Source organism: Bubalus kerabau, chromosome 10 (genome assembly GCF_029407905.1).
Source record: "Bubalus kerabau isolate K-KA32 ecotype Philippines breed swamp buffalo chromosome 10, PCC_UOA_SB_1v2, whole genome shotgun sequence".
NCBI lineage: Eukaryota > Metazoa > Chordata > Mammalia > Artiodactyla > Bovidae > Bubalus > Bubalus kerabau.
In genome coordinates this window covers 50,446,729-50,468,301 of record NC_073633.1, presented here as the reverse complement: position 1 = coordinate 50,468,301, position 21,573 = coordinate 50,446,729, and the positions used below count along the sequence as shown (strand labels likewise).

Genomic DNA, 21,573 nt, shown 5'->3' with positions numbered 1-21,573 from the left:
CTGAATGATGTTCAGATATATCTTTTTCTTTATGGACAAACTGACAGGAACCTAAAATTGGAAAGAGTACCTAAGGATTTGGGAGTTTGAGAGCAGAAGAGATATTTAAATTATTTATAACTTTTCTCATTCTCACTTTTCTCATCTATAATGTGGAAGTGAATAACTACTGACTTCATAGGATTATTATGAATAGATTAAATAAAGAAGGTTAAACACTCAGCACAGTGTCTAGCATGTAAAGTTGAAAGTAAAGTTGTTAGTTGCTCAGTTGTGTCTGACTCTTGGTGACCCATGGACTGTAGTCTGCCTGGCTTCTCTGTACATTGAATTCTCCAGGCAAGAATACTGGAGTGGACAGTCATTCCCTTCTCCAGGGTATCTTCCCAACTCAGGGATTGAACCTCAGTATCCTGCATTGCAGGCAGATTCTTTACCATCTGAGCCATCAGGAAAGCCCATCTAACATGTAGTAAGAACTCCGTAAATATTAGCTGTTGCTGATGGTACACTGTTACTAGCTATGAGGTGCAGGGTAATTGTGAAATTAAGGAGAAAGGATATCCTTTGAAGAGATTAGCCCCTAGAGGTTTTGGAAAGTAATGAGTTTATGATAGCTAATATTTTTAATCCTGGTTTCCAGGAAGGCTTAGGAAGAGACTGATTCAGAGCATTTGGAACCATTAAGGTTTGGGATTTTATCATTTGCTGGTTAGTTTGAAAGGGTTTGTTGGACTCCTTTTGGTTACAGAGCTGATCTCATGTTGAAGAACATGGCTCTTGCTTAGCTATTTCCCATTAATAGCTAAGGTTTGATATAAACTCCAGTCTTCTGAATTATTTTTCTCAGCATTGGAATGGCCATAAAGTGATTATTTTGTGGCAGGAATGGGGACCTCTTCCAGGGCCCAAGAGTGGGCTCTTGTCTAAGACTCAGAAATGTCCAAGGAGACACATGTGCTGACAGCAAGAGACTGTATTGGGAAAGGGCTAGGTGGAGAGCAGCAGGGTAAGGGAACCCAGGAGAACTGTTCTGCCATGTGGCTTGCAGTCTCAGGTTTTATGGTAATGGGGTTAGTTTCCAGGTTGTCTGTGGCCAATCACTCTGACTCAGGGTCCTTCCTGGTGGTGTGCGCTGCACTCAGCCAAGAGGTATTCAAGTGAGAAAGAGTCTGGGAGGTTGGCAGGACATATGGACTGGAGTCTTCTCTCTCCTTTTGACTTTTCTCTAATTCTTCCTTTTGGTGGTAGCTTGTTAGTTCTGTATTCCTTATTAGGACCTCCTGTTTTAGATAACTCATTCAAGTGGTTACTGTCAGGCCTAACCAGGGTGGGTGGTTTCAGTCCGTGGTTCCCCTAACATTTATATTTAGAGAGTTTTTTCTTCCCCTCTGTTAATCCTTCAAGAGTGCAGACTTTAACCTTTTGAAAGGATTAGAACTACAGGTAGTCCAAACAGTCAAGAGAAGAATAAGGATTGAGATACTTCTTTTTGTGAAGTTGTCACTAGCTGCAGGAAATAAAAGAGCAGTCCTTAGGTTTTTAGGAACTGGTCCATTTTCAATCTGAAATGTCCACTGAGAGAGTACAATTTGACTGTGTGCTTGAAAAATACACTAATTGAATATTTTTAAATTTGAAACCACTGGGTTCCAGCCTTAGTGGCACTACTAGCTTGGTTTAAATGAACCAGACCGGGCCATTAAATCCTTTCTTGTCCTTTTTTTTTTTTAATTGAGGTACAATTGACATAACATTATGTAGTTTCATGTGTACAATGTAATGATACCATGTTTTTGTTGCAAAATGATCATTTCAGTAAGTTCAGTTACGTCCTCATTGCTACAAAATTTTTTCTGTGTTAAGAATTTTCACGATTTACTTCCTAGCTACTTTCAGATATGCAATAGAGTATTATTAACTGTGTGTGTCTGTGTTAGTCGCTCAGTTGTGTCTGACTCTTTGCAACCCCATGGACTGAAGCCTGCCAGGCTCCTCTGTCCATGGGATTTCCCAGGCAAGAATATTGGAGAGGGTTGCCATTTCCTTCTTCAGGGGATCTTCCTGAGCCAGGGATATGTGGTCTTAATTTTCCAGAAATCTATGACACCCCGATATAAAATAATAAAGACCTTATTCCTGAACCTGCTTCTGGACACATTCAAATTAAATACACTCTTTTAAGAAGAGACAGAATCACTTCAGATAGGAATAGTAAAGGTTCACTGTCTTTGCTTTTTTTTTTTTTGTAAACACATACTATTTCCTTGAAATCAGGAAGAAATTAAATGTTTTTTAATATAAAGTGTTTCCCTGGTGGGATTCTAAATCTCATACCCAAGAAAGAGTAATTATAGTTAGAATGCTAATTGTTATCAGAGATGAACATATACTTGAATATGCTGCAAACTCATAGTTAAAATAATTATGGAATATCATGTTTGGGGCAAAATCATAATGATAGAACCTTAAATTTTCATATAATAGTTTTGTTTTGTTTTTTAATTTGATTGCACTACATGGTATATGGGATCTTAGCTCCTCAACCAGGGATTGTACCCAGGCCTCTGCAGTGGAATCATGGAATCTTAACCACTGGACTGGCTAAGGAAGTTCCCATATAATAAAATTTAAAACATAGTTTTTAGTACTGATACAAGTGTTATCTATGCTATCAAGATTTACATTAATCTGTACTTTAGATGGATCTTTTTTGGTTTTGGTGTATGCATATACCACTGCAAAGGAGGAGAAAAAAATGGCAAATGTAGGGAAGAAATCATACAAAGTGACTGCACATTTATATACACCATATTAGTCTAGATCTTAATTCTCTCAGTATGCAGATTTCTAAACATCTGGTAGAGTGTCTGTTTTAGATAAGATATGCCATAAGGCATTTTTCATTTCACTTATACATATGTGCTTAGATTGAGAATGTGATTGCTTATTACAATTTCAGAAAGAGGTTGAGAAATTCTTTAATTTATGTTTGTTCTCTGATATCTCTCCTGTCCATTCCCATCTCTCACAAGGATCAGGTTCTAAAGTCAGGGTTTGAGATACTTGGTCAGAAAGTACCCTTGAAGATTACATGGGTGGTACCATGTTAGAGTGCCATACAGACTTCACAAAGTCAACATAAACAATTTTTTCTTTAGCATTGAAACAAACCATCATTTCTTTGGTTGAAGTCTCATGTAAAAGCTGGCTTTTATTTGAGGACTGAATTGATGAAAAATATGTTTTTGTAAATACTAGAATTAACCAAACCCTTCAAAATACGTACACTATGAGGAGACACAAGGAAATGGAAACCAGATAAATGAACAGCCAATTCAAGTCTCCCATCTCTGGCTCCCTCCAGAGTGTATACTCAATGGATGGAATAACTGCAAGGCCCACACCATTCACATTATTCTTTGTGTTTGTTGTTGTTTTGCCAGTCACATAAAGTTGATTTGTTTATGTTATCTGTTTAGCGTACAAAAGTATTTTATGGCCGAAGACATCTTGGGCTCCACTTTCTCTCTATAGTGTAAGATTACAGGTCTGTGGATTGAATCCAGCCTAACGATTATTCTTTTATAGCATTCCTACCAATATAAATATTCTTGAGTCTCTTTTTTAGGTCTAGTGCCTTTGGTAGCCTCTTTCAGCTACTCTTCATTTTCTATCCTTTTCTGACTTAGAATCTAAATCATGCTTTTTTAATATCTTGTAGTTGTTTTATAATAATTGTTTTTTGTTATTTATGATACTCAGTTTTACGTTTGTGAATAGGTCCTGCCCTAACCAGATGGGATTATATTTAGTTATGGAGATTTAGAGAGGGAGCTTTTCTCTTCCTCTCCAACTGAAATAATTAACTAGGAAAAAATAGTCATTTTTATATGCTCTACCATGGGTATTCATTACAGTCTGGGCATAGCATTGGTTGTATCAAGAAAACCACTGTACTACTGACTACAAGTCTTTACCCATAGTTTGAAATCACTATTAGCTACTGCTTAGGGATGATGCTGTTGTGATAGAATGCCTTATTTGAAGGCTTGGTGCCAGTGCTGTGCTTTTGGCTGTGTACTGGTGGCAGCTCTTGGCCAGCACATTGCAATTGCCCTATAGGACTGGAGAGACAGAAGTTTCCATGTTGAAGAGCTAAGTGCAAGTGTTTCTGGGTGTAGGCCAGTACATCTCTGAGGAAGAAGAAAAGTACAGTTTGCCACTCCCTGGGAAGCAATCTGGCCAGGGCAAGCCTCCCAGAACTGAACGTTTATTGATTTAGGAAGGTCTGGGGGTTTGTCCCTCAGCCTCTGTGATATGGAACTAATTTTCAAAGCAAGGGAAGGGATGGGATAGAGCAGACTTAAAAGTAATGTCACTTCTCAACTCTCTAATGCCCCTTTTAGAACTAAGCAGGTGGTGGTGGTGGTTTAGTTGCTAAGTCGTGTACAACTCTTGCGATCCCATGGATTGTAGCCTGCCAGGCTCCTCTGTCCTTGGGATTCTCCAGGCAAGAATACTGGAATGGGTAGCCATTTCCTTCTCCGAGGATCTTACTGACCCAGGAATCAAACCCAGATCTCCTGCATTGCAGGTATATTCTTTACTGACTGAGCTATGAGGGCAGAGCTAATATTACACAAAGAGGAGAAGATTGATTGTTGTTTAGAAACCAAGTAGTTAGGGCTGTCCCTAGCTTCTGCTGCGTTAGTGACCTGAAATGGCATTTAATGTAGAGAAAAGTCTGGGAAAGTAGTTGGAAAATAATACTCCAGTGACATTTTCATGTTTGACTAAAATTTTTCAGATTTTTTCACTTGTTTTTATTTTATAGTTACATTTCATCTTCTATTTCATATCTAAACAAAAGCAGGAGCAAAGGGCTAGGTAAATCACACTTTAATCCTTCCCATTCCCTTGTCGGAATAAAGCCTGATACTAAGGAAAGCTTATTGAAATGAACTGGGAGCAGCTGGATAGGTAGCTTGGAAGATTGTGAGGAGGTAGTGGAGTTGGGTTTTGAAATGGTGTGTGTGGGGAATAAGTGCGTAAATATAAACTTTGATGGTTTAGTTTTATTTTTAACAAATAACTACTTTCCTTATCACCTGTTTACTTGCCACTGGCAAGAAAAACAGCAAATGGCTAGTTTACCACCCTTTAAGGATTGTTTTAACTAGGAATTGGAGATAGGGTAGTTTAGGAGTTGATAGTAAGAGATGATATCTTTGCTGTAAGTAATACAAAAAACAAACTTTTAAAGGAAACTTAATCTTATTTATTTATTTAATTTATTAATTTATTCTTTTTGGCCAAGCCAAGGGGCTTGCAGGAGTTCCCTGACCAGGGATTGAACCTGGTTTTATGATATTGATAGTGAAAGTCAGATCAGAGATCAGTCGCTCAGTCGTGTTCGACTCTTTGCGACCCCATGAACCGCAGCACGCCAGGCCTCCCTGTCCATCACCAACTCCCGGAGTTCACTCAGACTCACGGCCATTGAGTCAGTGATGCCATCCAGCCATCTCATTCTCTGTCGTCCCCTTCTCTTCCTGCCCCCAATCCCTCCCAGCATCAGAGTCTTTTCCAATGAGTCAACTCTTCCCATGAGGTGGCCAAAGTACTGGAGTTTCAGCTTTAGCATCATTCCTTCCAAAGAAATCCCAGGGCTGATCTCCTTCAGAATGGACTGGTTGGATCTCCTTGCAGTCCAAGGGACTCTCAAGAGTCTTCTCCAACACCACAGTTCAAAAGCATCAATTCTTCGGCGCTCAGCCTTCTTCACAGTCCAACTCTCACATCCATACATGACCACAGGAAAAACCATAGCCTGGACTAGACGAACCTTTGCTGGCAAAGTAATGCCTCTGCTTTTGAATATGCTATCTAGGTTGGTCATAACTTTCCTTCCAAGGAGTAAGCGTCTTTTAATTCCATGGCTGCAGTCACCATCTGCAGTGATTTTGGAGCCCAGAAAAATAAAGTCTGACACCGTTTCCACTGTTTCCCCATCTATTTCCCATGAAGTGGTGGGACCGGATGCCATGATCTTCGTTTTCTGAATATTGAGCTTTAAGCCAACTTTTTCACTCTCCACTTGCACCTTCATCAAGAGGCTTTTTAGTTCCTCTTCACTTTCTGCCATAAGGGCGGTGTTATCTGCATATCTGAGGTTATTGATATTTCTCCCGGCAGTCTTGATTCCAGCTTGTGTTTCTTCCAGTCCAGCGTTTCTCATGATGTACTCTGCATATAAGTTAAATAAACAGGGTGACAATATACAGCCTTGACGGACTCCTTTTCCTATTTGGAACCAGTCTGTTGTTCCATGACCAGTTCTAACTGTTGCTTCCTGACCTGCATACAGATTTCTCAAGAGGCAGGTCAGGTGGTCTGGTATTCCCATCTCTTTCAGAATTTTCCACAGTTTATTGTGATCCACACAGTCAAAGGCTTTGGTATAGTCAATAAAGCAGAAATAGATGTTTCTCTGGAACTCTCTTGCTTTTTCCATGATCCAGCAGATGTTGGCAATTTGCTCTCTGGTTCCTCTGCCTTTTCTAAAACCAGCTTGAACATCAGGAAGTTCACGGTTCACATATTGCTGAAGCCCGGCTTGGAGAATTTTGAGCATTACTTTACTAGCGTGTGAGATGAGTGCAGTTGTGCGGTAGTTTGAGCATTCTTTGGCATTGCCTTTCTTTGGGATTGGAATGAAAACGGACCTTTTCCAGTCCTGTGGCCGCTGCTGAGTCTTCCAGATTTGCTGGCATATTGAGTGCAGCACTTTCACAGCATCATCTTTCAGGATTTGAAATAGCTCAACTGGAATTCCATCACCTCCACTAGCTTTGTTCATAGTGATGCTTTCTAAGGCCCACTTGACTTCACATTCCAGGATGTCTGGCTCTAGGTCAGTGATCACACCATCGTGATTATCTGGGTCGTGAAGATCTTTTTTGTACAGTTCTTCTGTGTATTCTTGCCATCTCTTCTTAATATCTTCTGCTTCTGTTAGGTCCATACCGTTTCTGTCCTTTATCGAGCCCATCTTTGCATGAAATGTTCCTTTGGTATCTCTGATTTTCTTGAAGAGATCTCTAGTCTTTCCCATTCTGTTGTTTTCCTCTATTTCTTTGCATTGATCGCTGAAGAAGGCTTTCTTATCTCTTCCTGCTATTCTTTGGAACTCTGCATTCAGATGTTTTATATCTTTCCTTTGCTCCTTTGCTTTTCACTTCTCTTCTTTTCACAGCTATTTGTAAGGCCTCCCCAGACAGCCATTTTGCTTTTTTGCATTTCTTTTCCATGGGGATGGTCTTGATCCCTGTCTCCTGTAGTCTAAACAGATTTGACTACAGTAGACTACGAATCTTAAACGATAGACTACTGTTAAAGTAGTCTTGAGCTTCCCTGATAGCTCAGTTGGTAAAGAATCCGCCTGCAATGCAGGAGACCCGGGTTCAATTACAGGGAATGGATCGGGAGGATCCACCCCCTGGAAGAGGGATAGGCTGTGGTGGTGGTTTAGTCATTAAGTCATGTCCGACTCTTACAACCCCATGGACTGTAGCCTGCCAGGCTCCTCTGTTCACGAGGATTTTCCAGGAAAGAATACTGGAGTGGGTTGCCATTTCCTTCTCCAGGTGATCTTCCCGACCCAGGAATCGAACCCAGGCTACCCACTGCAGTATTCTAGCCTGGAGAATTCTATGGGCTGTATAGTCCATGGGGTCACAAAGAGACATGACTGAGCGACTTTCACTTTCACCAGAGAACTCCCAGAAACTTAGATTTTAGTGTAGTTCTGTTAAAAAAAATTATTTTTTCTTATATATTCTTGTGTTAATCTTATCTTAGGAATGGTTCCTTATCATTACATTGATCCTGCTTATGTTCTTCTACGTGTTTCAGAAACATTTCCAAAGTTTGACTTGTAGCTGCTGAGTAATAAGTCTAGTAGGAGGGACAGAATGTAATCAAATAAATACATAAGCTTATGAAGGCTAAGGTCAAAGAAAATATCCATGAAGATATCTGAAGAATGAATAGGATCAATAGTTAGTTTGGCGAAGGGAGTAAAATGAATGAACAACCAAGTGGAAATGTCCCTTAAGGTCTAGAGGTTATGAGAGAAAACTGGAAATCTAAAGATGTGAGAGTTACTAATGTGAACAAATAAATGATAATTGATGCCATGAAGGTGGGTGAGCTTACCCAAGGAGAATGTGTCTGTTGAATGAGACAAAAAGAAAGGGGCCCAGGATAGATCTCTGAAGAGCACCGAGAATATAGCTATATAGATGGCCTATTAGGCAGTGCTTCCCTGTGTAACGGAGAGAATATAGAACTGCAACAGGGGACACATGTCTACAAAAACATTTAAAAATTCTCTGAAAGTGCTTATAGAACTTGCTTAGTTCTATAGTTAGATTTGGACTGAGTCATGCTTTAAGGGGAGAAGGCAATGGCAACCCCTCCAGTACTCTTGCCTGGAAAAGCCCATGGATGGAGGAGCCTGGTGGGCTGCAGTCCATGGGGTCGCTAAGAGTCGGACACGACTCAGCGACTTCACTTTCAGTTTTCACTTTCATGCATTGGAGAAGGAAATGGCAACCCACTCCAGTGTTCTTGCCTGGAGAATCCCAGGGACGGGGGAGCCTGGTGGGCTGCCGTCTATGGGGTCGCACAGAGTCGGACACGACTGAAGTGATGCAGCAGCAGCATGCTTTAAGGAAAAGTGCCTTTCCCATGCTGCTTGTGAACAATGAAAGAGTGATCTTCGGTTTTTACTTTAACCACTTTCCATACTTTTTCTGCTTTTCACAGCCTCTTCCAAATCATACTTATCTTCCACCGTGGAATTAAAATGAAAGAGTAGACTTTGTAATTAGACCTGTGTTCGAACCCCAGCATTGCCACTTAATAGATGTGGAATCTTGAAAACCTCCTCTCTGGATCTCATTTTCCTTAAATTTTTATGGATTAAAACCACACTGTAAGTGCACAGTATATGGTAGTCTGGTAGTTGTTAACCAGCAACAAATGTTTGTTCTGTTTTCTTTTTTCTTCCTTGAAGCTTCTCCTGTTTTTCCCAGGCAGGGTGATTTTTTTTTTTTTTTAATCTGTGATCATGTTAACCGCAGCTTTTCTGCTAGAGCAAAGGAGTTTTGCATTTTTGGTAAAAGCCCTTACTAGAGAGGAAGTAGAATGAAGGCTTCCAGAAGGTAATCCAGAAGTTTCAATGACAGCATCATTGGTAGTTGGGGCTAGGGGCAGTCAGGTGTATTGTAGGATGTTTAGCAGTGGCTTTGCTTTTACCCACTAGGTGCCAGGAGCATTCCCCCCAAGCTGGGACAACCAAAAATGTTTCCACACGTTGCCAAATGTCCCTGAAAGGACAGAATTCCATTTGAGAACTGTTTGCTAAAATACTTTTTCTTGATATGTGTGTTACTTACATGACTGTGTTTATGTAATTTTATGTTTATGAAAATGCAACGAGTTGCATAATAAATGCAGTTTTCTGTTGGAAATGTTATGTTCCCACACACAAAAAAGTCTGTAATTCTTTTTTTACCAAAAGCAATAGAGAACCAGGCACTAATCAATAACTGTGTCTTAAGTATGTCTACATTTTCATCCTCTTTCAATCCCTACAAGATGGTGTAGAATTAGCAGGAAGAGGGGTCTATGGTAGGATGGAAAGGCAAAAAATAGCCTCAAAACTTGGCTTCCAAACGTCTCTTTTCAGCTCCTAGTTAGTAAGATGTTGAATTTCGAAGATTTCAGTGTTGAACTCTGGGTTCAGGACAGAGTTGAATTATTAGCAAAGCATGTATCTTCCTCCCACCCTCTCTTCTGTACTGTGACAGCAAAAGAGAAGGTCACCCAATTTGGTGACCCTCTTTCAACTCTCAGGACCTCATTTGAACTCTTGGTACCTCACTGAAGTTACTTCTGAAAGTGTTTGCTTTTATCTTTAATATAAAATCTTTCGGTTTTTCTCTACTTGGTATGGGTGAGTAGTGTCCTTTGGTATTGGATGATGTTGACTGCTCCCAGTGAATACTAACTGTCCCCAGAGAAGTCCTTGACTAGGACCTAAGCTGGAAGCAGTAAGTTAAGTAAACCACCTCAGCGTCTTTAGAGGAGTCCAAAAAAAGATCCCGTTTTGAAGTTTGAAAGATCCTGTAAAGAGAGGGCAGGCCTTAGGCCAAACAGCCTTTGAGGTGGTAACCGGCTCATAAACGAGAACTGGCATGTGCCAACAGAATCTCTCATCCCGGCTCCAGAGTTGGCTGAGGAGGTTAATGTGTGGAAGGCTCTGTAAGTGGAAGGATTGTTCTTGGCTTTGGCTGTAGTGTAGCTGGAAACAGCAGGGCAGGAGCTTGGACCTGATCTCTGGCATCTGGGTATTTCTCTGAGAAGAAGGATTTTTTCCCTTCTTTTTCTTGTTGATATTTTTCCTCTCCCCTCCCCCCTTCTTCGTATTAACATTTCAAGGTACAGGAAATGGTTGGATATTGAGTGTTTTACAGCTCTTCTATTAATATTGGTCTGCCAAGACGAAAGCCAGAAGGGATTTAACTAGGTAGAATCAAGGCTCATAACTTTTATGAAAGTGCCCCGAGCAAGGTATACTCAATTTATTTGGAAATGTTTAAGTTTTACTGAAATCCCATCATTGCCAGCATGTTTTTATAAAGAGGATAGACAGCCATGGTGGCTAAACCAAGGAGAAACCTTAAGACCTGAAGTTGGCAGCAACACAAGCCATCTGAGTTCAGAAGGAGAGCATTGGTATGGCCAAAAAATGCAGCTATGTCTCTGGACCCCTGTCCCCTCATTATTCTCTACTGGCCCTGGCAGCTGCCAAAACTTGCTCAATAGAGTTGTGGGCTGGGGATTGTTTCTTAATCCTTGTGAAGAGTACCAAACCTCAGCTGTGTTATCTAGGCTCTGAGCCTCTGGCACTTGGCGAAGGAACTTGCTGAGGCATCTGGTGACTCTAGACAAAAGCCTATTTTGTCAGTGAGAAGACTGGGGCAAAGTACAAGCATTGTTATCTCTGATGCCCTCAGGGCAAACTGTCTACTTGGCAAGTGGGAGAATCTTGACCTTGTGAATTACAGCAACCTCTCCACTGGGTTTTAGGTTTCTTGGAGATTATTTTCTATTTGTCCACTACTAATGCTTTAAAAAAAAAAGTTTTAAAAATAAAAGCATTAAGCGCTTTATTATAAAGAAGGTAAAAGGAAGAAGAGAAAAATCATGTTTAATTCTACCATGTTTATTTTCTTCACAGAAGAATTTCTTTAATGTTGTGAAACTGGTTGAGATTATTAGTTCACAGTTGGTTTGTACATGACCTGTACCTCATGAAGCTCACCCTTGTTCCCTTACGCATCTTTTATTTTACCATTTGAGAACTGACCTGGTCTGGCTTTACTTGGCTAGATTTCATTACATTTGATGAAATCTCACCCTGGAGTATGAAGTTATCTTCTATATTTAAGTTTTTGTAACTTGTCTCAAGCCAAGTTTTTATCTTCATCTGTGATTGTCTTTAGAAGGCTGGTTGTTTGTTTTTTAAATTAGTGATGGTGAATTAGTCTGCCGGGGAAAATGATTTTGTTAGTGACTAATAGATAGCTGGAAAATTTGGGGGCAAGCTGTGAACTGAACAGGTTATAGATGGAGATTTTTACCCCTCATACATATTTTTTTAGATTAAGGTCACATTTCCTTTTTTTAAGTGTTTAACTCAGTGGTTTTATAGTCACAAAAAATGATGGTGCAGCCATCACCATTTCTTAATTCCAGAATATTTTCATCACCCCAGTTAGCAGTCTCTCTCTCTCTCTCTCTCTCTCTCTCTAACACACACACACACAGCCATTTTCCCTTTCCCCCACCCCCTGTTGACAACTAGTCTACTTTCTATCTCTGTGGAGTTGCCTATTCTGAACATTTCGTGTAAATGGAATCCCACAACACGTGACCTTTTTGTGTCTGGCTCCTTTCCCTTAGCATAATGTTTTCGAGGTTCATCCATGTTATACCATGTATCAGTACTTCATTTCTTTTTATAGCTGAATAATGTTCTATTATATGGATATATCACATTTGTGTGTCCATTCATCATTGATTGACATTTGAATTGTTTATACTTTGGGCTATTATGAATAATGTTGCTGTGAACATTTGTGTATAAGTTTTTGTATAGACATGTATTCATTTCTCTTGGGAATATTCCTATGAGCGGAATTCCTGGGTCATGTGATATTTAACTTTTAGAGGGATTGCCACCTTTTTCCTAAAGCAACTGCACCAATTTTCCATTTCTACCAGTGGTGTATGAAGAGTCCCATGTCTCCACATCCTCACCAACACTTGTGATTGTCCATTTTTTGATAATAGCTATCTTAGTGAGTGTGGAGTGGTGTCTCATTGTGGTTTTGATTGACATTTCCCTTCATGTGCAGCTTATCACTTCATGTGCTTATTGGCCACTTAGATATGTTCTTTGGAAGTCATGTCTATTCAAATTCTTTGCTCATTTTTTTTTCTCTAAAATTTTTGTTTTGTTTTGCCCATATTTTTAATTGAGTTGTCTTTTTATTGTTGAGTTGCAAGTCTGTCTTTATTATTCTGGATACCAGTCTAGTCTCTTAATAAATATATGATAGGCAAAATTTTCTGCCATTTCTGTAGACTGTCTCCTCAGTTTCTTGATAGTGTTCTCTGAAGCACAGAAATTTTAAATTTTGAGAGAGTTGAGTTCATCTTTTTTTCCTTTAGTTGCTTGTGCTTTTTGGGGTCATATTTTATTTATTTATTTTGCTGTGCCTTGGGGCTTGCAGGGTTTTAGTTCCCTGACCAAGGATTGAACCGGGGCAACAAGCAGTGAAAGCACCATGTACTAACCACTGGATCACCAGGGATCTCCCAAGGTGTCATATTTTAAATCACTGTCATGAAGATTTATGTCTATGCTTTGTTCTCTGTTTTATGATTTTAGTTTTTACAATTTGATCTTTGATCCATTTTGAATTAATTTTTGTACATGGTGTGAGGTAAGGGTCCAGGTTTATTCTTTTACATGTGAATATCCAGTTTTCCCATCACCATTTGTTGAAAGTGAAGGTGAAAGTGAAAGTCACTCAGTCGTGTCCGACTCTTTGCGATCCCGTGGCTGTAGCCCACCAGGCTCCTCTGTCCATGGGATTCTCCAGCAAGAATACTGGAGTGGGTTGCCATTTCCTTCTCTAGGAGATCTTCCTGACCCAGGGATTGAACCCAGGTCTCCCACATTGCAGGCAGACGCTTCAATCTCTGAGCCACCAGGGAAGCCCCCATTTGTTGAAAAGGCTATTTTTTTCCCTATTGGATTGTCTTGACACTCTAGAAGAGAACTGCTGCTGCTGCTGCTGCTAAGTCGCTTTAGTCGTGTCCGACTCTGTGCGACCTCATAGATGGCAGCCCACCAGGCTCCCCCATCCCTGGGATTCTCCAGGCAAGAACACTGGAGTGGGTTGCCATTTCCTTCTCCAATGCATGAAAGTGAAAGTGAAGTTGCTCAGTCGTGTCCAACTCTTAGCGACCCCATGGACTGCAGCCTACAAGGCTCCTCCGTCCATGGGATTTTCCAGGCAAGAGTACTGAAGTGGGATGCCATTGCTTTCTCCGAGAAGAGAACTAACTGACCATAAATGTATGGGTTTTTATCTGAGCTCTCTATTCTGTTCCACAAATCTCTGTGTCTATCCTTACACCAGTAGAACCATCTTGATGACCACAAGTTTGGTGTTTTTTTTGTTTGTTTTTTTTTTTTTTTTTTGGCCCTGTTGGGTCTTAGTTGTGGCACACGTGGGATCTTTGTTGTGTCGTGTGGATCTTTTGTTTTGGTGCATGGCTTGGACTCAAGTGTGTGGGCTCAGTATTTGTGGTATGCAGGCTTAGTTGCCCCATGGCATGTGGAAGTTTAGTTCTCTGACCAGGGATTGAACCTGCATCCCCTGCATTGCGAGGCAGATTCCCAACCACTGGACCACCAGGGAAGTCCCAATTACTATATCTGTATAGTAAGCTTTGAAACCAGGAGTTGTGAATTTTCTAACTTTGTTCTTTTTAAGAGTTTTTGGATTCTGACTCCCTTGCATTGCCATAGGAATTGTAGAATCAGCTTGTTGATTTCTACAAACAAACAAAAAAGCTAGCTAGGATTTTATAGTGAATTGAATTTGTCACATAATTTACAGAGTATTGCAGTCTTAACAGTTTTCCAGTTCATGAACATAGGATATTTTTCCATTTATTTGGATGTTTAATTTCTTTCAATGATGTTTTGTGGTTTTCAGAATACAAGTCTTACATTTTTGTTAAATTTATTCTCAAGTATTTTATTCTTTTGATGAAATTTGTTTTGTTTTTCTTTTTCACATTCTTTTCCCATTTAGGTTATTATAGAATATTGGGCAAAGTTCTCTAAGCTCTATAGTAGGTCCTGGTTGGCTCTGTGTTTTAAATATAGCAGTGTGTACATATCAATCCCAAGCTCCCAATCTGTCCCTCTCTGCCTCCCTTCCCTGCTGGTAACCATAAATTCTCTGTTTCTGTTTTGTAAATAAGTTAATTTGTGCCCCCCCCCCCTTTTTTTTTTTTTACTTTCTGTGTATAAGTAATATCATGATATTTGTCTTTATCTGTCAGACTTACTTCACTTACTATGATAATCTCTAGGTCTATCCATGTTGCTGCAAATGGCAGTTTTACCCTTTTTAATGGGTGAGTAGTATTCCGTTGTATATATGTACACATCTTCTTTACCCATTCATCTGTTAATGGACATTGAGGCTTTTTTAGCTTTATTTGTTTATTTAATTTTGTGGCTGTGGTGGGTCTTCGTTGCTGCATGTGGGCTTTCTCTAGTTGTGGTGAGTGGGGGCTGTTGTCTAGTTGCAGTTCGAGGACTTCTCATTGCAGTGGCTTCTTTTGTTGTGGAGCACAGGCTCAAGGCATTTGGACTTGAGTAATTGCAGCGAGTGGGCTCAGTAGTTGTGGCTCACAGGCTCTAGCGCTTGAGCTCGGTAGTTGTGGTGCACGGGCTTGATGCTCTGTGTCAGCATGTAGGATCTTCCCAGAGCATGGATTGAACTGGTGTCCCTTGCATTGCAAGGCGGATTCTTAACCACTGAACCACCAGGGACACCCCTAAAATGGAATTTTGAAGGGAACATTTATACTCTTGAGATTTAGGAGTATTTTTATTTTTTAAATTTTAAAAAATTTTGACTGCTCCATGCTTACGGGAACTCAGTTCCCCTACTAGGGATCGAACCTGGCAACAGCAGTAAAAGCCTGAAATCCTAACTACTAGGCCACCAGGGAACTTTATTTTTCATAATAAACAGTCCTTGAGGTAGGTGGGTGTGTGTGTGTATTTGGAGAAACCTGTGTAATGTAAAGTATAAAAGATTGAGAGCACCTGAATTCTAGTGCCCATTCTACCACTTAAATTATATAACTTAGGACATTTTGGTTTATTCTCTTGCTCCCTTCATTAATGCTTTCTTTTCATTAGATATTTATTAAACGTCTGGTTTGCCTTATACATATTTGAGGGTAAAACGACTGAAGTCATTGTCCTCGGATAAAGCCTCTTAGACTCTGTGCCAACAACTTCAGTTTTTTTATCTAAAGATAGAGGTGTTGAGCTTATATTTATTTGTGGGCACGTGTTAAGACTCTGCTTATTTTCAGAGTTCAGCATGGCTTTGGTGTTAAGACTGGCCTTATAAGCAGATAGCATATGTGTCAATCGTATACTCTCATTTTTTAAACTACTGTAGTCACAGCTGCTGCTAAGTCGCTCCAGTCGTGTCCGACTCTCTGCGACCCCATAGACGGCAGCCCACCAGGCTCCTCTGTCCCTGAGATTCTCCAGGCAAGAATATACAACAAGGACCTCTAAATCCTTGTCCTCTGCCCTGACCTCTTTCTAAAGTTAGGCCATGGTTTCCAGCTACCTAACATTTCCTTACTTGGTTGTCCCAAACATAATTCAAACTCACAATGTCCAAAACAAAATTGTCCCTAAAGCCCACCTCATGCTTACTCAGTTTCAGTAGTGGGATTATTTCCTTCCTTTTGCCCAAACTAAAAACTCCTGAGTCACCCTTCCCTTTTCCTGTCTGCTCACATCTGATGTATCACAAAGACCCTTTGAGAGCCCTTCTCCTGTGTATCTCTTGTTATGTCCCCTCTTTTCTGTACTAATTTCCACTTTTTTGTTCAGACATTTTTCATTTCTTACCTAAACCAAACTCGACTCTCACCCACTTTGATTCCCACTTGGTAAATTAATTGTCATTCAGGATCCAGCTTGAATGTCACTTCTTTTCGGCATATTCTTATTAGCCAAGTCCTCAGGCTTCAAGGTGAAATGAAACAGCTTTCTGTTAATATTATGGAGAGTTTGAATGTTGTATAGGTATTAATAACATCCGTTGAAAAATCATACAGACTTGAGTTTGAATCCTAGCTAGTTAGTAGCGTATTATGCAGCTTCTCCAAGCCTCTGCTTCCGTGGTGGCTCAGAATCTGCCTGCAATGCAGAAGATCAAGGCTCAGTCCCTGAGTCAGGAAGATCCTTTGGAGAAGGAAATGGCAATCCACTCCAGTCTTCTTGCCTGGAGAATTCCTTGGACAGAGCAGCCTGGCAGGCTACCACAGGGTTGCAAAGAGTTGGACACGACTAAGCGACTAATACATACACACACTCTCTAAGCCTCAGTTTCCTATCTTAAAGTAAAACTAATAATTACTTCATAGAGCAGAAGTAAAGACTAAATGCAGTTATGAAGGTAGTGATTATAGTAATCCTGGCCATGATATATTGAACATTAAATACAATATAATACTTGTTTCAAATTGCATATTAAAAGCATCTAGCTTAGTACCTATTGTATAGCAGACATTCAGTTTTTAAAAAGCTAATATTTTCTGTGTTGTCTTCTTCCACTGAGCAAGAATCATGCCTTATTTTTATGATAGTGTGGTAGATCATCAATAAACAGTTGTTGAATTTGAATTTATTTACTGTGATTTGATGAAATGTTGGGAGGGTCTTATAACATTCCCTGCCAACTTGACTGTAGTTCCTTTGGGATTTAAAGGTTTTGAGTTTCCTGTTAAAGTAGATACCCCTGGAGAGAGATAATACCTTGCTATGTTATCAAGAACTATCCTGTGGGAATTAGTTGTTTATCAGCTACTTTCTAATCTGCAAAAGATCTTGCAGGATGAGACTGGTGGGGAAGAAAGGGGAGAGGAAGAGATCTGAGCGCATAGTATCATGGGGAACAAAATCGCCGTTTCCCATTTGCCGCAGAATTATTGACTCTCTTTCCTAATTTATAATGAACATCACACCACCTAATATGCAGGGGCAACATTTGGTAGTCTTGGCTGTAGAGCCACAGGATTAGACCATGTAAAAGTAAGTCATTTCTATTCCTTGAAGGTCTGAATTAGTTACCACTTTGTGATGTTACTAGCGTGATTGCAGACTCACTCCCTGTATAGACAGTTAATAGTTTTATATTTAGTACGGAGAGAGAGGATATTCTAGACATAGTTCCTGATTTTGGCCAACTGTCTTGTAAATGGATGTCAGCTATCACCTACCCAATGAACTGCCCGGAGGATTGCTGAGCACAAGATCAGATGATAGACCTAAAAGCACTGAAAAGGCTACACAAATGCAAAGTGTATCATTCCAGAGTCTAATACAGTAAGTCTCCTACATTCAAACAAGTTCCTTTCCCAGAGCGCATTCATAAGTCCAGTTTGTTCATCAGTCCAACAGAGTTACCTTAGGTACCCAACTAACACATTCAGCTATCTAGTACGTACTGCACTAGGTTTATCATACTTGTCATACAAATAATACATAGAAAACAAACACAAAAACTAAACTATTTTAAATCTTGCAGTACAGTACCTTGAAAAGTACAGGAGTACAGTACAACAGCTGGCATACAAGGCACATTCGTTTGTTTGAAAGTTCATAACTTGAAGGTTTGTATGTAGAGGACTTACTGTAGATGACTTTGGAAAACTCGTTTAACTTCCTAGGCCTTGGTTTCCTTATCTCTAAAATGAAAAACTTGGTAAAAGATATTTCCAGTACTTCTATCAGTTCTAAACTTCTGCGATACTCTATTCTGTCTTGCCTTTTAACTGATGTCCCTTGCTTCCATGCAATCTTAGCACATCAGCCGTAGTTATTCTATTAAAGCTTGTCAGTCACTATGATTTCTTTCCCCAGAACCCTCCACTGACCCTTTGTTTCATCCTGTTAAATCTGGTGGTCCATAATGCCGTGCATGGTCTGTACTTCTCCCTGCCTTGCCTCTATGACCTTATCTCCTGTTTTCCCCCTCTCAACTCCCCTCCAGCTTTTCCTTTGAACATCTCAGGTGTGTTTCGGGCTCTCACACTGAAAGTTTCTGCTTCTAGAGTTCAGAGACCGCAGCATTATCAAGTCCCTCATCTCCAAGTTTTTACTCACGTCACTCTGTTTTAAATTTGCACCTGCCTCTGCACTGCCTCCTGCTTACTCCTTTACCCAGTCCCGTTATTTCTTCTCAAAGTATGTATCTCCTTCCAGTGTACAAAATGTGTACTTTATTATAATGTTTATTGTCTGACTCTATCTTAGACTGTAAGCTCTACTCACCCTTGTTTCCCAAGCACCTTTCATAGTACTTGCCCCATTAAATATTTGTTAAACATGTGGATGGGCTGTGCAGTGTGGTGAATACTAATTTCATTTTTAGCTGATATAAGCCTCAGTTGACTCATTTATGAAGTGCTGGTTTTTTATCTCTTATCTTTTTTTAAGAGGTTTTCCTCAGATATTTGATAGTCCTTGGATGTCTGCTCATGTTTTAAACATCTTTGAGATGGAACACTCAATGATTGGAAGCTGAGTGCATCAGCAGAGCATATTATAGTAAACTTCACAGTGAGACAGTTATTAAGTTGGCAAACCCTAAATTTCAATATCTCTAGGTCTTTCCTCATGAATTTACCAGATTCCTTAGAAAAACCTCTTCTAATCCTCCTGCAAGGTAAGGACTTACTGCCAGCTTTCTTTGTTCAAGTGAAAAAAGAGGATTGGGGCCTCGGCCTTCAGCAATCAGTATGCTTAAGTCCATATTTAACCCCCTTATATTAGATGTTCCTTGTGCCCTCCCCTATGCCTGAAGTACTCTAGTCCAGAGATTCTCTTTGACTCTTTCCAGAGAATAAATCTCTAAGCTTCTTAGTTGGGGAGGGTATCTGAGTGAGAAGATGGACTAAGGATATAATTGTTTCTGAAACAATTTTCAACCAGCCTTATTCAGACTAAATCACCAGGCTACCACCTACCCACTCCCAGCTTGAGTTTATCTGGCTCCACCAGTTCCTGAGCTCTTGGAGATAAACTTCTGTGATGGTGATAGGTGTAGTTGAAAGTTTTCTCTATTGCAGGATTAGTAGTCATCATTCTTATGTTGACTTAGTCTGTTTCAGTACTTTTCTTTGCTTTCTATATTCCAGAATGTTAACTGTTGTCTCCTCCTCTTCCCTTCCTTTTGAGTTTATCTTTTAGAAAATCCTTCAGTGTGGTTTTAATGTGTTTTTGTCTGCTATATTTATTATAGAATTTTCTTCTCTGTCATTTGCGTTTTTAAAAAATATTTATTTATTTACTGCCTGCATCAGGTCTTAGTTGTGGCACCTGGTATCTTTCTTTGTGGGCATGTTGGCTTTAGGTTGCGTGGGTTCAGTAGTTGGGGCTTGCGGGCTTAGTTGCCCCACAGCATATGGGATCTTAGTTTCCTGACTAGGGATTGAACTTGTGTCCGCTGCATTGGAAGATGAATTCTCAGCCACTGAACCACCAGGGAAGTTCCTATCTTTTGTTTTTAATTGACATTTTATTTGAGATAATTATTTAGAGTCACATGTAGTTAAAAGAAATAATACAAAGATTTCCTTGTACACTTTACCCATTTTCCTCCAGTAGTAACATTTTGCAAAACTATAGTATAATATCAACCAAGATAATGACATTGATACAGTCCACCAGTCTTGCCCACATTTGTTTGATTTTGCTTGTTTCTGTGCAATCTTATTGCATGTGCAGGTTTGTTTATCTAGCACTATCAAGATTCTGACTCAGTCTACCACCACAGTCAGCGTAATCCTCTCAAGATTCATCAGGGTTGTTTTGTGTATCAGTACTTCATTCCTTGTTATTGCTGAGTTTCTGTGGTATGGGTGTGTATGTGCCACAGTTTAACCAGTCACCTGTTGAAGGACATTTGGACTGTTGGCCGTGCTGTGCTGTGCTGTGCTTAATTGCTCAGTCATGTCCGACTCTGTGACCCAATGGACTGCAACCTGCCAGGCTCCTCTGTTCATGGGAATTCTCCAGGCAAGAATACTGGAGTAAGTTGCCATGCCCTCCTCCAGGGGATCTTCCCAATCCAGGGATCGAACCCAGGTCTCCCGCATTGCAGACGGATTCTTTGCCAACTGAGCCACCAGGGAAGCCCCGGACTGTTTCCAATTTGGAGTTTCAATGGGAAAAATTGCGGTGAATGTTCATATACAGGCATTTGCAAACATAAGTTTTTATTTCTTTGGGATAAATGCCCAATAGTGCAATTGCTGGGTCATATGGTAATTGTATGTTTGATGTTTTAAGAAACTGCCGAGTTGTTTTTTCCAGAGTGGCTGTACCACTTCACATTCTTACCAGCAATGGATGAGAGATCCTTTTTTTTTTTTCCCCCACATCCTTGTCAGTATTAGCAGTGTTTTTACTTTTGTCATTCTGATAAGTGTGTAGTAATGTTTCATTGTGATTTTAATTTGCATTTCCCTAGTAACTAACAATATTGATGATTTTTTGTGTACTTGTTTGTCATCACATAACCTCTTCAGTGAAATGTCTCTGAATGTCTTCTGCCTTCAGTTAGGGTCAGTGATTCCTCCCACTTTATTTTTCTTTGTCGAGATTGTTTTAGTTATTTGTATAGAAAGGCCAGCGCCTTAGTTTATCTTTATCTACAGAGGACCTTGGTAGGATTTTGATAAAAAATTATGCTAAGGGGAGAATTGACATATATCAATTTTTTTGTTTACTTATACATGTTTTTTATTTAATGAAAGTTTATATTTTATGAAATCTGAAAGGTTTTTTTTTTTTTATGACTCCTGAATTTCGTATCTAATTTAAAAAGAACTTCCTCATCCAAGGTTATAACAATATTAACCTGTTTTTTTTTCCTTTAAGTTTTTTAAACCATCCAGTATTTTTTAGGTATCCTGTAGGAATCTAATATTGTGTGTTTTAAAATCCAGTTGGAGAGTCAGTTGCTCTCATTATTTACTGATTATTATTCATTGATTCGAGATGCCATCTTTATCATAATCTGAGTTGTTATATGTATTTGGTCTGTTTCTGGGCTGTCTTAGTCAGTCTAGTCATCTATTACATTATCATACCTC

At 39.8% G+C, this 21,573-nt stretch overlaps 1 protein-coding gene across 6 annotated transcripts in view; it reads left to right on the top strand.

Moving 5' to 3' along the window:
- The window catches only part of ZNF609 (zinc finger protein 609), a 202,892-nt gene that overhangs the window by 36,191 nt on the left and 145,128 nt on the right, over positions 1 to 21,573 (top strand). Inside the window, exon 1 of one of the 6 annotated variants that reach the window (XM_055537664.1) lies at positions 20,053 to 20,508. The exons of the other annotated variants lie outside the window; for them this stretch is intronic. Coding sequence (XP_055393639.1) covers positions 20,449 to 20,508 — 60 coding nt within the window. The 5' untranslated portion in view covers positions 20,053 to 20,448. Of the gene's footprint in view, positions 1 to 20,052; positions 20,509 to 21,573 lie in introns of those variants that run through there. 6 annotated transcript variants of the gene reach the window in all.